Source organism: Cnephaeus nilssonii (genome assembly GCF_951640355.1).
Source record: "Cnephaeus nilssonii genome assembly, chromosome: 2".
Lineage (NCBI taxonomy): Eukaryota > Metazoa > Chordata > Mammalia > Chiroptera > Vespertilionidae > Cnephaeus > Cnephaeus nilssonii.
The window spans coordinates 103,294,802-103,311,406 of record NC_137073.1 but is presented as its reverse complement, the minus strand read 5'-3'; the positions used below and the strand labels follow the sequence as shown (position 1 = coordinate 103,311,406).

At 38.1% G+C, this 16,605-nt stretch overlaps 1 protein-coding gene across 4 annotated transcripts in view; it reads right to left on the bottom strand.

The window, feature by feature from the left end:
* The window catches only part of SEMA5A (semaphorin 5A), a 392,963-nt gene that overhangs the window by 172,490 nt on the left and 203,868 nt on the right, over window positions 1-16,605 (bottom strand). For all 4 annotated transcript variants that reach the window (XM_079793136.1, XM_079793135.1, XM_079793138.1 and 1 more), the window contains one exon: window positions 16,065-16,110. In XM_079793136.1, coding sequence (XP_079649262.1) covers window positions 16,065-16,110 — 46 coding nt within the window. The remainder of the gene's footprint in view (window positions 1-16,064; window positions 16,111-16,605) is intronic.

Sequence of the window (16,605 nt, the reverse complement as noted above, 5' to 3'; positions counted from 1 at the left end):
CACACTCCCTCCCGAGGCTCCAGGGGAGAATTCTTCCTTACTTCTTCCAGTTGCTGGTGGCTGCTGCATTCCTTGGCTTATGGATGCATCACCCCAATCTTCAAGGCGAGTTTACCTGATCCATTTTCACATGATTTTCTCCTCTGTATGTACATGTCAAATGTCAAAGCTCCCTTGGTCTCCATCTTGTGATGACATTTGTGACTGCATTTGGGGCCCACCCATATCATCAAAGATAACCTCCCATCTGAAGAGTCTTCATTTCATCATAGTGTCACCATATAAGGTGACATTCATAGGTTCCAGGGAGTTAGGACATAGATATCATTTGGGGGGTGGGGGTTGCTAATTTCAACCTACTACACAATGTCATTGGCATTTCTTCCAGAATCATAGAGAAATTAAGTCCTGGTAGTCCTAGAAAGAGAGTAAACAAGCAAGACAGCGACAAAGCCCCTTACAGGCTAAAGGAGAGCTGTTGATTCTCTAGGTACAATGAAGTCAGCACACATTAGAAACGTCACATAAGCCAAACTGAATCTCATACCTGCATTACCCTCATGGTAGAACTCAGAAACTGATAGTGAGGAAAAAGAGAGTTTTACTTCATGCTCATTTTCATGGTCATGTCCACTCGTGCTCAGGAACCTGGCTCACCAATGGCTGATTCTCAGAGCAGATCTGCCATGATTGTCAAGGTGGATCCCAGATCAGAGGCATCAACACCACATCCCGACAAAGCCATTGCTTTAGAAATTCACACAGAAGCTGATGCTCTAAACTTGAGAAGTCTGAAGTTCAAATGCTAGCCTAGCAGGGAACAGGGTCAATGGTGAAAAAGAAGATATGTATCCATTCTTTCAGCATTTCTTCCCTAACTCCTACTAGCCCCAAATGAGGAGAGAGGGTCCTTCTCAACAAACTGTAATTATTATATGGCAAGAAGTTTTGAAACCAGGTTTTAAAATTTGATCCTTTTCATCCTTCATAAATCTATTTAAATTGATTAGCTTTGCTGATACTAAAAATAATGCAGATAATTTAGCAAATTATAATAAAAAGGAAAATCCATACCACCCATCACATGGAGATGACCACTGGCAAATTTACTTACTTCAAATACTAGATTTAACTTAATTATAAAAAAGAAAGAGAACTTGAGGTCAAGTTGAAGGACTACTTGAAATTCATATTTCTTCATCAGACATATAAAACCTTAAGGTTTCCTAAAAGTTACCACTAAATTTTTTTTTTAAAAGAATTGAACATAAGGTCATTAATGTTGTTGTTTAATTTTTAACTACATGTTTCTTTATAAGGCTACAAGTGAAGCATAAATTCAGATATGGATATGTAGAATTAAAGGTTACATTTCCAGGTAGCAAAACTTAGATCAGCTATTCGAGAAGAATAAGAAGAAACAAACAGAAAATAATCCTTGACAATTACAAAGATTATTAAATCTTTTACATAATATTTTGAAAAGGAACAAATGTTAAAATCTAAACTTGCTATTAGCATGACTCTCAGAAGGGAGAAGATGAATATTAATCCAGCAAAATATCCCATTCATAAGAGACAAATCACTTGTTAGAGAGAAACATGAACATAATTTTATCATGAACACATTAAAGGCTATGGTCCTTATGTTCCACCCAAATTTGATGCTTTTGCTTTCTTGTACTTAAAATTATCCCAAGTTTGTTTTATATTTGGAGCACCATTTTCTTGTATGATTATTCCTTATCTTTGTTTTCACATAGAATTTCTACTTCTGTTTTTGATAATGTTAACCTTTATATAATTAACCACTTTCTAGTTGTTAGTCTTGTAAATTGGGGGGAAAAATCTATTTCCTTCTTAAAAGCATTATTATTTAAAACTCCTAAATTCTTTTTGCATAATCTTTGATGAAATATATATATATATATATATATATATATATATATATATGGCTTCATATTTTTACTTCCATGAATTGTTCCTGTTTTTTCTTTCCCATGGCATCCTTCACATGCTTTGTAAATACAATATCACCTTTATATTGTTTTGTAAATTATACACATCCTTAATTTATAAAGAAATCTATAGGACTTCATACAGAAGACTAAAGTAAGCCCTCTATGTATGGCATATATTTTGTTGGTTCAAAGTAAGAACTTTCAACTCTTTCGTCAGTTTTGGCATTTATCTCTGAATGTCTAAACAATTTGGGGGTGGCTGGGAGGAGTGAAAGCAGGAACTGAGCTGAGTCCGGACTGAGGTGCAGTCTGGAGTTCAATATACTTCTGTTCCATCTCTGCTTCGAGGACATGTCTTCCAGTACTTCAATCAGGAACCTGGTGGGTGTTTTGCTCCTCAGTCCTCTGTACTAGCTTAGCTCTTTAGCTGCATGACCCTTGCATCATCAGTTTGGAAAACATCTTCAGGGAGAAGACTGCCCATATGTTTGAAGCCCATTCGATCTTTAATTTGTGACTAGACCTTTGTATGACTGCCAAAATATCTGCTTGTTTCTCTCTCTCTGTGCAGCAGCCATCACTGGAGGCTCAGCCTCTAGCTAAACCCAAAGCAGTTTTATCTTCTCTCCCATTTCACTTGTTCTTGTGGGCTTATGACATTTAAAATTTTCCTTCTGTCCTCAAAATGTGTCAGGAAAAAGCTGAGGTAATAGGGAGTGTGTGTGTTCAATATTCCATTTTTTACAGAAAACCTACAATATATTCTGAAATTTCATTGAATATTTAAAATTTATTTAATGTCATACTGTACTCATTAAAATATTCCCCTTTCAGCTAAAGTAATTAATTTTGGTTGTTATCTGGCTGTTAACACCAGGTTTTGGATTGTATGTTTCTCCTGTTCTTCTATATTCTCAAATGTTCAAATAAAGGATGTTTTATATCCTTAAAAAACAAAAAGTGTTCAAATCAGGGTATATATAAGATTCCATTTCTAGTACTCATGTTTTTCTTTTCATATAGCATTGTCATTTAAATGCTATGTTTTTGATATATGTAGAATCCATATATGAATTCTTGAACCAGAAACTAATGGCTATACTTTAAGACTACTTTCGATTTCATTGTTCCTTTATTCAAATGATTTAAAATTTTACAGCAAAAGACTTTGAGTGGTCTTTGGAATGCAATTATTAGCACAATTTCATACCTAGTTACGCTTATTTTCTTATTAAATAGACTACTTCTAATAGTAAACATCTGAGTGGACAACTTGCCTGTGTACTTTCTAGAGAACATGAAAAAAATAATTGAATATCCCCAAAAATTGAAAATGAAGACTTCAAGAATTTAACTGTTTATTCAACCCATATAAAATCATAGCAGAGATCACATCTTATTGTTTTCAAGAGGCTAGCTCCAAGACCAGTAGAACTAATGTAAACAAATTAAAGGCCGTGACATAATGAAGAAGGAATAATATATAAACTCTAGGTTAGCTACAAGAAAATTGCAAAAGGAGAGTTTGAGGGGCATACATTAAACAAGGGAAGTACCCATCACGGTGGTACCCACAGTTATTCTATCCAACTCCATCGCAGTTACTGAATAAATTCAGGATGGCAAATGACTTATATGTTAAAGAATCTTCAAATAAAGAGTTTCAGTTAATTCATTCTAGAGAATGGTAGGCCAACGTGACTCACATTTTTTCATTTGTATTTCTCCCTTGCCATTCATTTTCACTTGGTCCCTAGGTAATTAGCAGACTTAAGCCCCCAGAATACATAATCTCACCAAACAAGAAATCCATTACTTATATTTGAAACAGAGGATTTTCCTGGTACATTGGTATATCTATCTGTGTCAGCATTTTGGATGAGGCGCACAAATAAAGAAAATGAAAACAGGGCAGAGAATTCTAAGCATGCCCATCATTCAACAGTTATGTCAGGTTCTGGGGCCACTTCTGAAATAGAAGGAGAAATGCATTTGAGATAAATGAAATGGACCCCTCCATTTATCTAGCAGCCTATGATTGTCAGACAGTGTTTGCTATTATCTTACAGAAATTTCCTGATCTGGTGTCATGAAACCAAATGATACACATGACTAAGAAAAATATTCATGCATCTTCAATTTAGTTTTTGAGGCTACAAGTGAAGCATAAATTCAGATATGGATATGTAGAATTATTAAAAACTAAGTCATGTACAACACAACAGAATGCATTCAATAATCAAGCATGTATTACTTTTTTTTTTCCAAAGACATAAAAATATTTCACTTTTTCGGTGCTTGGGAATAGTCAGGATCTAGAACATCAGGACAAGCCTATGTAAAATATTAGTCATGCATATCATAATGGTGCTCTGGTGCCCTCCCCAACTCTCCTTACAGAATGATGCACCTTCCTCTGGTTGCTGTCATTGCTGGTTGATACTGGCTCAAGGCTGTGCCCTTCTCTGGAGAATTGCTCTTAGCTGGTCAAGAGATTATATCACCATATCCTCCAAATTCGAAAACCTTTAGCTTTTTTTTAGATTTATACTCAAGGAAGACTTGAGTATAAATCATCCCCCTTGCCTCAAAGGGAATCAAATGAGATTCTAGTCACACTCCAGAGTGCCCTCGGCATTAGGCGGATGCTAGACTCCAGCTGAGAGCAAACCCTTGCTTCCTTCCTTTCTCTGCTGTACCCACCATTCCACACTCACTGAGAATGTGCTCTCAACAAAACACAAACACAGAAATCCCCATTTCAGACTTACAGGAACCTTGACCTAAAACCCAGATATATATTATGTTATGAATTAACAATTCTACTCACCAAGAGCCAGTCATCAACTATAGGTCATGTGTTGGTCAATACAGATGAGTATAATAAAGTAGCATATTGGTTAGAGAGATTATAGGGTCTCTGCTGGAGCCCAACATACTCAGGTGCAAAGCCTAGCTCTTCGACATATCGGCTCAGGGATCTTGTATAAATCAACTCCTCTTCTATAAAATATTGGAAATAATACCTACCCCTTAGTGCTGCTGAGAAAACAAAAATGAGATGATGCATGAGAATAGCTGAATACAGAGTAAGGGCACTGGAAATGCTGTCTGCTATTACTATTGTTGAGTCATCATTATTTTATGACAAATTAGGTCATTAAAGTTACATCAAATAAGCATAAAGCCAAGTTTCCAATTATAGGGTAAGTTTCCCTTAAAGAAGAAGAAATCCAGGAGCATTTAAGCAACGACAGAAGAAAGAGTAAGTGGAAGAATGGTGCACATTAAGATTTTAATGCTGAAAGGAACCTCAGGGATAATTCCTGATTCTCCTCTCCAAAAAGCATCGTGGAGAAAATTGAGGTCCAAAGAGGTTAAGTGGTTTGTTCAAAGTATCCCCACTTTGTTATTTACAGAAATGTTAGAAGCATAAATAAATCTATTTGTGTGTAGTAGGAAATTAGAATGGCTGGGATGGCTGGGTGTGGGGAGCCTGGGAGAGAACAGGGAACAGCTAAGTGCATCCCTAAGGGGTAAGTCTTGTTTTTCCCAGTGCTGTCTAGGACAAAATGCTCATGCTTGCCATTACCTCAATGGCAGAGTTTTACACCTCTTCCTGGGTACACAGATAAACTACACTTCCCAGCCCCATTTCCACTGGTTAAGGCCATGTGACTAAGTTATGGCCACTGGAATTGGGGCAAAAGGGAGGTGTGCCCCTTCCTGGCATGGCCCATATAGATCTCCTTGGTGTGATCCTCCACGCTTTTCCTCCACGCTGCCCATGGAAGTGTGGGCTGAAGATGGCGAACAATAAAGAAGACCATCCTGGGCCCTTGGATGACAGCATGGAAAACAGCCTGACTGTGCACGGGATTGTCACACAAGTGAGGTCTAAGGTTCCTGCATGTGTGTTTAGCCACTGACAGTGCAAGGCTCTGTTAACAGCAGTTAACTCAACTTGACAAAAACTCTCTGAAATTAATCAAATCTTAGTCTATATAAAATGTACATGAATAACTTTAAATCCTCCAGGAAGTTATGAGAAAAGGAAGGGAAATGTGATTGAACAAATGGGTAGATAAAACAGCTCTTGACAGGGAATTTTTACCAAATGTAAGAGACAAGAATCTGGGGACGAAATATTACACTATCTTAGGTTCCCAACCTATGGGTTACACTCTAGTAGAGGTCCATGAAATTATTGCACAAGGAGTCAAAATGAGCACATCGATGCAACATTGTCTAAAAAAAGCAAAAACAAAGAGTTACACTGCATTATATTGAGTTCACTCGTCCATTCAGGAAATACTCATTGAAAACTTACAGTGTACTAGGTACCATAACAGGTGACAAACTTTTCCTTAAAGGGTCAAATAGTAGATATTTTAGGCTGTGTGGGTCAAACAGTCTCTGTTACAACTGGTCAGCCCCACTAATGTAGCAGCCACAGACAACATAGAAAGGAATGATATGTCTATGTTCCAATAAACTTGATTAACTATGATGATCTCCAGTGGACGATATGCAAAGAAAAGAGTGGCTGTAGCCCAGTAAAAATTAACTGAGATGCAGGCTTTCATTTGCAGAGCCCTAAAAGGTTTTAATAAAGATTATCTCTAAGATCCCTTCTACTTTTACAACACTATAATTTTAAGAATATATTTAATAAAGAAAGTAGAAATTACATAAAATTTAGAATCATGATTTTTGAGGACTACAGGGGAGACAAGTCTCCTCTTGTTCAATATGAACACAAAGCTTGATTTTAAAAATGAATTAATGTGATTATCTCATTTGAATCGTTATTCTAAATTATTAATTAATACATCATTCTTGAAACTATACAGATGAATTGCAACAGAGGGGAGTTATTTCATATTGTTCTGACCTATTAGAGAGAGTATTGGTATTATAAATTGATTCAATTTATTTTAAATTCAATTTCATATTAATAAAAGAAATCAATTTAAACTCAAGGCTCCCAGCAGCTTCTTTAGAAATGGCCACTAAGGATTCATACATGTGTGTGGTTAAATATATGAAGAAATCTAAAGAGGAAAATTTCTTAAGCCCGAAATGAATCTTATAAATTTAATCAAGTAACAGTAACACCACCAACTGGAAGAGTGGCTTCTTCAAAACATGTGGAAGCTGAGGTTGCAATTGCCTTACCCGGGGTGTTTGAACCTTGACACCACTTGTATGCAGAGCCTGGACATTCCTAGTTGAACATAGAGGGGCTTCCCTGGGCATGACAGGGGTTTTGGCAGTGTCCTCCACCCCTAGTTTTCTACCCACTAAATGCCAGTGGCAGCCTCCCCTACCTGGGGTAACAACCAGATGTTTCCAATGGGTTAAATAGCTCCTAGTTGAGAAACACTGGTTTAGAAATTGAAACTCAATTCCCCAAGCCCAAATATACAGGAAACAAAGTTAACACCTATGTCAACTTTCCAGAGACTTCTCTACCGATATTGACCAGGTAGAGATTTAACAGTTTTCAATTTAGAAGCCATAGAGAGGCAGGTGGCAAATTGAAACACAGATTTCCATTTTTCTGCTTACTCCTGCAGCTGTAAGTGAGAAACAGGCTGTGAATTTCTTTTCTCTCAGTAACAAAACAATATAGAAATGGATTTTGAGCTATTTCCCTGAAGAACTTTTGGAGGAGAGCGAGGTTAAATGAGCTGCAGTCCCTCTGTATTCTCAGGAGGCTGTGCAAGGAGCATATACGTGGGGCCATACAGGGTACAATCCCAGATGGGCAAATGGGAATCAATCTGGAGACCAGCTGCATTTTTATATTTTTCAAAAAGCTTTGTTCTTGCAAAATAACTACTGTGATCAAGGCAAGAAGAAAAGTGATACTGAAGAGTTGAATCTGTTATTATGACAAGGAGGAGAGACACATAATGGTAAACTGCCACATCTTCTACCAGGATGCCTGAAAATGATTGGTTTCCAAGATGTGATGGCTCCAATTCAGCACGAGGCGAGCTGCAAGGGAATTTCCTTCATAAATGATATCACGTTAATATTTGATTTCCTCCTATTGGTTGATGAAAACCAGGCTTTATTTCTTGAAATTAAAAGTGACTCTTAGATGGTACCTCACCATTGTTTTGATTTGCATCTCTCAGATGATTAGTGACTTTGAGCATGTTTTCATATGTCTCTTGGCTTTCTGTATGTCCTCTACCGAAGAGTGTCTATTTAGGTCCTTTGCCCATTTTTTGATTGGATTGTTTATCTTCCTTTGGTTAAGTTGTATGTGTTCCCTGTAAATTTTGGAGATTAAACCCTTATCGGAGATAACATTGGCAAATATGTTCTCTCATGCAGTGGGCTTTCTTGTTATTTTGTTGTTGGTTTCTTTGGCTGTGCAGAAGCTTTTTATTTTGATGTAGTCCCATTCGTTTATTTTCTCCTTAGTTTCCATTGCCCTAGGAGCTGTATCGGTAAAGATATTGCTATGACAAATGTCTGCTATTTTGGTGTCTATGGCTTCTTCTAAGATTTTTATGGTTTCCCATCTTACGTTTAAGTCCTTCATCCATTTTAAGTTTATTTTTGTGTATGGTGTAAGTTGGTGGTCTAGTTTCATTTTTTTGCAAGTATCTGTCCAATTTCCCCAATACCATTTACTGAAGAGACTGTCTTGACTCCATTGTATGCTTTTACCTCCTTTGTCAAATATTAATTGAGCATAATGGCTTGTGTCGATTTCTGGGTTCTCTGTTCTGTTCCACTGGTCTATATGTCTGTTCTTGTGCCAGTACCAGGCAGTTTTGAGAACAGTGGCTTTGTAGTATAGCTTGATATCTGGTATTGTGATCCTTCCAACATTGTTCTTCTTTCTCAAAGTTTCTGCAGCTATTCAGGGTCTTTTTTTTTATTCCAGATGAATTTTTGGAGAGTTTGTCTAGTTCAGTGGTCAGCAAACTGCGGCTCGTGAGCCACATGCGGCTCTTTGGCCCCTTGAGTTTTTAGCAAAGGCCAGCTTAGGAGTACCCTAATTAAGTTAATAACAATGTACCTACCTAAATAGTTTAAGTTTAAAAAATTTGGCTCTCAAAAGAAATTTCAATCGTTGTGCTGTTGATATTTGGCTCTGTTGACTAATGAGTTTGCTGACCACTGGTCTAGGTCTTTGAAGTAATGCCATTGATATTTTAATGGGGACTGCATTGAATTTATAGATTGCTTTGGGTTGTATGGTCATTTTAATGATGTTGATTCTACCAATCCATGAACATGGTATATTCTTCCATTTGTTCATGTCTTCCTCAATCTCTTTTTTCAACAATGAGGTACCATCTCACACCTGCCAGAATGGCTATCATCAACAAATCAACAAACGACAAGTGCTAGAGAGGATGCAGAGAAAAAGGAACCCTCCTTCACTGCTGATGGGAATGAAGATTGATGCAGCCACTGTGGAAAACAGTATGGTTGCCCTAACCGGTTTGGCTCAGTGGATAGAGCGTTGGCCTGCGGACTCAAGGGTCCCAGGTTTGATTCCAGTCAAGGGCATGTATCTTGGTTGCGAGCACATCCCTAGTAGGAGGTGTGCAGGTGGCAGCTGATCAATGTTTTTCTCTCATCGATGTTTCTGACTCTCTATCCCTCTCCCTCCCTCTCTGTAAAAAATCTATAAAATACATTTTTAAAAAAAAAACAGTATGGTGTTTCCTCAAAAAATTAAAAATGGAACTGCCATTTGACCCAGTATTACCACTTCTAGGAATATATCCCAAGAAAACAGAAACACTAATCAGAAAGGATATATGCACCCCTATGTTCATAGCAGCACAATTTACAATAGCTAAGATTTGGAAACAGCCTAAATGCCCATCAGCAGAGGAGTGGATTAGAAAACTGTGGTACATCTACACAATGGAATACTATGCTGCTGTAAAAAAGAAGAAATTTACCATTTGCAACAGCATGGATGGAACTGGAGAAAATTATGCTAAGTGAAATAAGCCAGTCATTGAAAGAAAAATACCACATAATCTCACTCATTTGTGGAATATAAAGAACATTATAAACTGATGAACAAACATAGATACAAAGGCAAAGAAGCATCGGACAGACTGTCAAACTACAGCAGGAAGGCAGGGGTGGGTTGGCGGGGGGGGGGGGGTGGTCAGAGACCAACCGAAGGACTTGTATATATGCATATAAGCATAACCAATGGACACACAACACGGGGAGGGAGGGTGAGGGCATGTACAGGAGTGAGGGGTAGGGGAGGCCATGGGGAGGTCAATGGGGGAAAAAAGGAGACATATGTACTACTATTTGTAATACTTTAAACAATAAAAAATATATTTAAAAAAAGTGACTCTTAGTCTTTCACTTTAATATGTTAGGCTGTTGATAAAACAAAAAGCATAGTACATATTCCAAATACAGCCATTGTTACCTCATGGTTTATTTATTTGTGAATATTTCTGTGGTGACACCATGAGATCTAACTCAGATAATGTTAACTCATGGTAGTAGAGTAATTGTGTCCTAACCCAATCCTTGCTCAAATCTCTACTGCTTTAGAAACTCTACTGTTGATATCTTACCCTACTAGGGAGGCAAATGCAACAAGACTTCTCTTTCTTTCTTCTTTATATTCTTTTATTTATTTTTCCAGCACCATTTATTCCCTGATATCCTGTCCCATGACTTCCGACTTGGGTTCTGTGGACTCTAGTTCCAGACTATTGACAACATCAGGCTTGCAGCGAGCTTTCCCATTCTGCAGCCCCCTGACAAAAGCCCGTTTTTCTCATCAGTGGATTTCAGCACTGTTCCCCAGGCTGAGCCACAGGCACGATCATTTTTGGAAAGACAATGTGCTCCGACTCCTATCACACCAGCAGCTCACTTCCCATCCTCCCGTCACCACTCTGGCAGAAATGAGAGCTGAAACCCCCTCTTCTGCTCTCCCTAAACAACAGATTTGGGGATCACCAAATCATCATGTGGGGACCACCTTGACCTAAGTGGAGAGAGAAAAGAAGCACTAAGGGGTGCTGGGCATGCTCCTGCTATGCCCCAGCCCGTGCTGGCTGCTCCACGTAAAGCAGCACGCTGAGCTTGGGACACCGACAGAGAGGAGGGTCTCTAGAATTCTGTGAAAATCACTACATTGAGTTTTGGGAAAAAAACATCATTCAACATCTGCTTTCCTGGCACTAATCTTAAAACAATGTCAAGTTGGGGGAAGACTTTAAGGAAGAGGGAAAGTGTTTTACAGTACTGAGCAGACAGGGATGTAAAAAAGGAGTGGATCAGAGTTAGGAACTGCCTAGATTGTTTGAGAACTCTCCTGTGGGGTGAGAATGTGCCCAGCTGTGTTTTAGGGTGCCTATTTCAGCACATGTTTCTCATTGCTCTAGTATCTCGGTTGTACAACTTCCCTTCTCTTCATTTTAGGGACAAAAATATTTAATTTACCCACACTCCGCTCATGGTAAGTTAAAAAAGATAAAGAAAGAGTGAACATGTTGCTAAATATCAAGGGATAAAAACTTTCACAGACTTTTGTCTTGAGTCTACCACCTGCCAGGTAACCTAACCTAGTGGCCTGCTCTAATCTAATACTGAGGAGACAGGGAAGCACAATGCCCCTCACAGCACACATTGTGAAAGTCAATGGGAGGCAGTAGGCTCTAGTCAGAAGTAAGGGCTCAGAGCCCATAAAAGGCATCCAACGGCCATCAACAAAAAGAAACTCAGGATGGGTTACAAAGAGGGGACAGCTAATATGAGACTCGGATGGGCCATATCTTTCTAGTTTGAGAAGAAGGTAGGGTCAACATGTTTCCAGGAGAGAGGACTGAAAGAGCAAATTCTTAACGTTGGAAAATATCCTGCAGTTTGGGAAGACAAGGTGAAAGTGATCCACGGTGGTGCAGATGACAGGGAGAGGCAAGAACACTGCAATGCTGGGCAGAGAGGGACAAGATCAAACAAAGCTTGTCTGGTGTTAAAAAAAAGGGCTGTCACTGATTCTCAGTTCTGATGCTCTCCAATTTTGCCCATTGCTTGTTCTCCCTGGACTCAGTTTCCTCATTTTCCCATGTTTAAAGAAAATGTTCTATTTTTGGAGAGTGAGGGAAGGAGAAAATTATTAGCCTGAGATATCCAAATCAATCCAAATGCTCCCTGGCAGAAAATAACATTTTTAAAACGCAACCAAAGGCATCCAAGTCATAAATGCATCTGTTACACATGATCTAGAATTGCACTGTACAACTGGGTTGCACTTAGCCACACTGAGCCTGCAAATGCTGGATAGTCCAAATAGGAATATGCTCTGAGAGTAACACACACCAGAGTTCAAAGACTTAATACAAAAAGAAAAAGGGAATATAATATCTCAATTTCTCCTAATGTCATGGTGCATGTTGAAATGATGGTTTTGATATAATGACTTCAGTAAAATATTTTATTTAAAAAAATGTCCCCTGCATACTTGTACGTTCAATGTGACCACCACCAGATAATCTTAAATTAGCAATGAGACTCACATGATGTTTCTACTGGACAGAGCTCTTTCTAACACCAGTTCAGTCCTTTCTTCATTGGTGTGCCTACTCTTTCTTGCCAGCCTTAGAAATAGTCATGTAAACGAAACTAAAATATTCATAGAAATCAACAAGACAACCTTATTGGAGACATGTAAGAAAAAACCAGTCTGATGGGAAGAACTGCCAGCTTTATCTCTCTCCACAGTGAGTAGACAGGAGGCTACCAAGAAGCATACACCACCAAAAATGTGAAAGGAAAGTTGTGCGATTTGCACCAATATTATTAAGACTGAGTGATGTCTGACACCTGTTATCAGGGCTGTGTTGTCAAGGCAACCATTGAGAAAGCCTCTATATTCTTGCTTGACTCGATGTCATAGACTCTCATCTCTGACTGGGTGGTGATGCTGATGGATCTTCCATACTTCAATAACAGTTCAGTTCCATCAGTAACCTTGACCTGACTCCCACCACAGGCAGTCATGACAATGGGAAGCAAGGATGGAAAAGCAGTTTCCCTTTCTCCATAATCATATCACACATGGGCTAATGGCAAGTGCATCTCCCAATTTTTGACATCTATTTTGAAATGACATCAAGAAAAACTACAAGAAAAGGGCAATGGACTCTCATACACTACTCACCCAGACTTTTAGATTTCCCCTATTAACTTTTTTATTTTCATTCATAGTTTACATTCAATATTATTTTGAATCAATACCCCTATTAACTTTTAATCACATTTGTTTTATCATTCTTTCTGCCGATTTTGTGTGTATTATATATAATACATACACATTGTAGTTATTAAAATCATTGCAGGAAAAGTTGTAGAATGATACTTTTTACCCTATACTTATCTTAGGTTTTTTTTTTTCAAAGAATAAGCGCATGCCCCTATATAACCACATTGCAGGTATCAAAATCAATAAATCAATATTAATACATTCCTACTATCCTATCTAAAGACCTTCACATTTTGGCAGTTGTCCCAGTAGTATTCTTTATAGCACAAATATCCTTTTTTCTGTTACAAGATGTAATTTGGATCAAGTGTTTCATTTTATTATCAGGTCAATTTTTTCTCTTCTTTGATGGAGTAAGTCTTCATTCTTTTCAAGCCTTTCATGACTTGGTGATTTTTGAAAAGTAGAAGCAAGCATTTTGTAGTATTCCCCCTCAGTTTTGGTTTGTGTGATGGTTACTCATAGTGAAATTGGTTAAAATTTTTGGCTGTAATATTATGCAAATCTTGTTGTATCCTTCTCAGTGCACTGAATCATGAGGTTTATACGAGCTCTTTGTCCCATTATAGAGAAGGTACCTTCAACTAAGTGGTTAAGGTGAGATTGACCAGGTTTTTTACTATCAAGTCACAAGTTTTCCTCTTATAATTAATAAGTATTTTATAGGTGAATACTTTGAGGATATATAGATATCTTGGTGATCATCAAACTCTCACCCATAAACTTTAGCATTCATTTTGGCAGTTTACAGTAAGGAAGAGCAGCCCCTTCTGCCTTAGTTGGTAATTTTTTCACTTATTTTTTAGTAGTTATTATTCATGGATTCTTAGTTTATTCAATGTGTTATAATTTGATACCATCATTATTAATTTTAGCAATCAACTTGCCCCAGAGTTCCTCCATGAGTCCTGTTTAAGCTGGCCCCTAGCTCCTTAAGACACGCCCTCCTCATTCTCTGAATACGTCGTCCTTAATTGCTGGAGCAACAAAATCTTCCAGGCTTAGCTGAGACTTCCGTTACCCAGGCCCTAGAACCAGGTACTTTGATAAAAAAAAAAAAAAAATCTTGGTTTATTTCAGCGGAGAATGAGATTAGGAAATTGAGTCCTATGTATTCAGTGTGTTCATTGCTTCTTTCTAGAGTCTAAACCAAGAGAACTAGGAAATTAGGAAATCCATGAATACGCTAGTACACACACTGCCCATCCTACTTTTTAAAAAATATTTTTTTATTTATTTCAGAGAGGAAGAGAGAGACAGAGAGAGAGAAATATCAATGATGAGAGAATCACTGATCAGCTGCCTCCTGCACACCCCACACTGGGACTCAAGCCCACAAACCAAGCATATGCCCTGTCCGGGAATCGAACCGTGACTTCCAAGTTCATAGGTTGATGCTCAATCACTGAGCTACACTAGCCAAGCTGCACATCCTACTTAAACAAACAATATGCCAGATAATATACTATACCATGAGGATCACAATGAGCATAATATGCAGTTCCTATCTACTGAAAAGTCTACATTTTTTAATAAAAGATTATTTAAAAATCAGAACTTTAAAACAGTATTTTTGTTAAACTGCTGACCATCCTGAGTCATTATTAATATGTTATAATTTTACCAACCAATATACTTTTAAAGACTTTAGTTATATAATAAATTGCAGTGGAAAGACAATTCATTGCCTAGTGCAATGAAACAATTAGGATAATAATGTATTGTTTATTATTATTCCATTTAAAAAACATAAGCAATTAACATTTGTTCAAAAAGCACTGTGCCTTATCTGTTGTGCATGCTTTACTTCGTTTAATCTTGGCAGTGACAGTATGGGGGAGGGAGTGTTTTGTGGCCATTTCACAGATGAGGAAACCCACCAGTGCTGGGAGTCATGGAGCTAGAACAACAAGTTTACCACCTTCAAAGCCCTTGCGTTTTACCAATATTAGCTTTGCTTGTGGGGCTGGCTTATTTCAGCACTGCTAATTAATGTTTCCTGCATGTCCATTAATACCAGCATCACAAAGAAAAGAAAATGATATAAACTTCTTTCCAATAACTTTGTAAAACTCCAGCATATGAGAGTTGCATTAAAACTGGTTGAGGAACCGTTTCCAAATTACACAGCCCCAGAATTCTGGCATGTCTACAGGGAGTTCTAGAACCTTGTTGAAGGTGACCTCTGTGCCCTAACCCTCTCCCCTCCAACGAGACCCTGGTTATCAGACATGTCTAAAAGACAGGAGGGGAACTGGGCCTTGGTGGTTCAGCTCCGACCATAAAATACTCCATTCAGACATAAAAACTTCTTTAAACCATGAACACAGATGTAGGTAAATTGCAATTTTATGTATCATCACTTATCTAATATGTGTTTTCAACACATATGTTCATAGTTATTTCATTATAAAGAGGAAACAATGATTTTTTTAAGAGGGTTGATTTTTATGAGAATATGATAGCTGAAAGCACCATACTAAATAACCAATGATTATTCCAACTGAGGCAGAACAGGACACCCCCAGACACTGAGGAAGTGTCCTTTGAATTATCTATCATTTGAAGAAGAGACAGTCAGATGGTGCCCCTGAAAGGAAGAGGAGCTCACAGCGGGAGAAAGGGGCCAACTGTGAATCAAAGCAGGTGGTGACTCATATCAAGCAGGGCAGCCAAGAGCCCTGTGGCCTGACCTCCGGATGCAATGCATCCCTGCACGGCCCTGATTAATACCTTTACACACATCTGTCTTCACACCCTCGGACAGTGAGCTAATTGGGATGGAAAAGGAAAGCTTCAGGAAAATAAATTGCACCTACCTGGATCAGAGACAAATCGTCAAGCTGTAACCTGAAGAGGTAGTTTCTGCAAAATATAAAAAGAGAGTTTTATTTTTAATAAGTCCAAAAAAATAACATAAAAATCATAAGAACAAAGAAATTTTAAAAAATCATGAATGTTGGCTTCCAAAGCATCCTCCTGCTAAGAATGCGTGTAGCACAGTTTTCCTTGGACCTCAGAGTTCAAAATGGAATTCAGTAATGCGACAAACACACATTTAAGATAGGTGAGAAGGTTAAGGCACAAGGTGTGTGTGTGTGTGTGTGTGTGTGTGTGTGTGTGTGTGCAAGTGTGAGACTCAGCTAAGTCTACATTACTATTGGCTCTCTTGATCTATGTGAAATGGACAAAAGGACATGGGCATTGGATTCTGAAACTGAAGATGATAGAAAACCATTCTTCATGAGTCTTCATTCTTACAGGTCACCTACATTCACGGGTTTTATCGTTAAAATGTGTCCAGGTTTTGAATTCAGCAATGCTCTGAGTATTCGAGTGATCTGTCTTGTTAGATGTAGT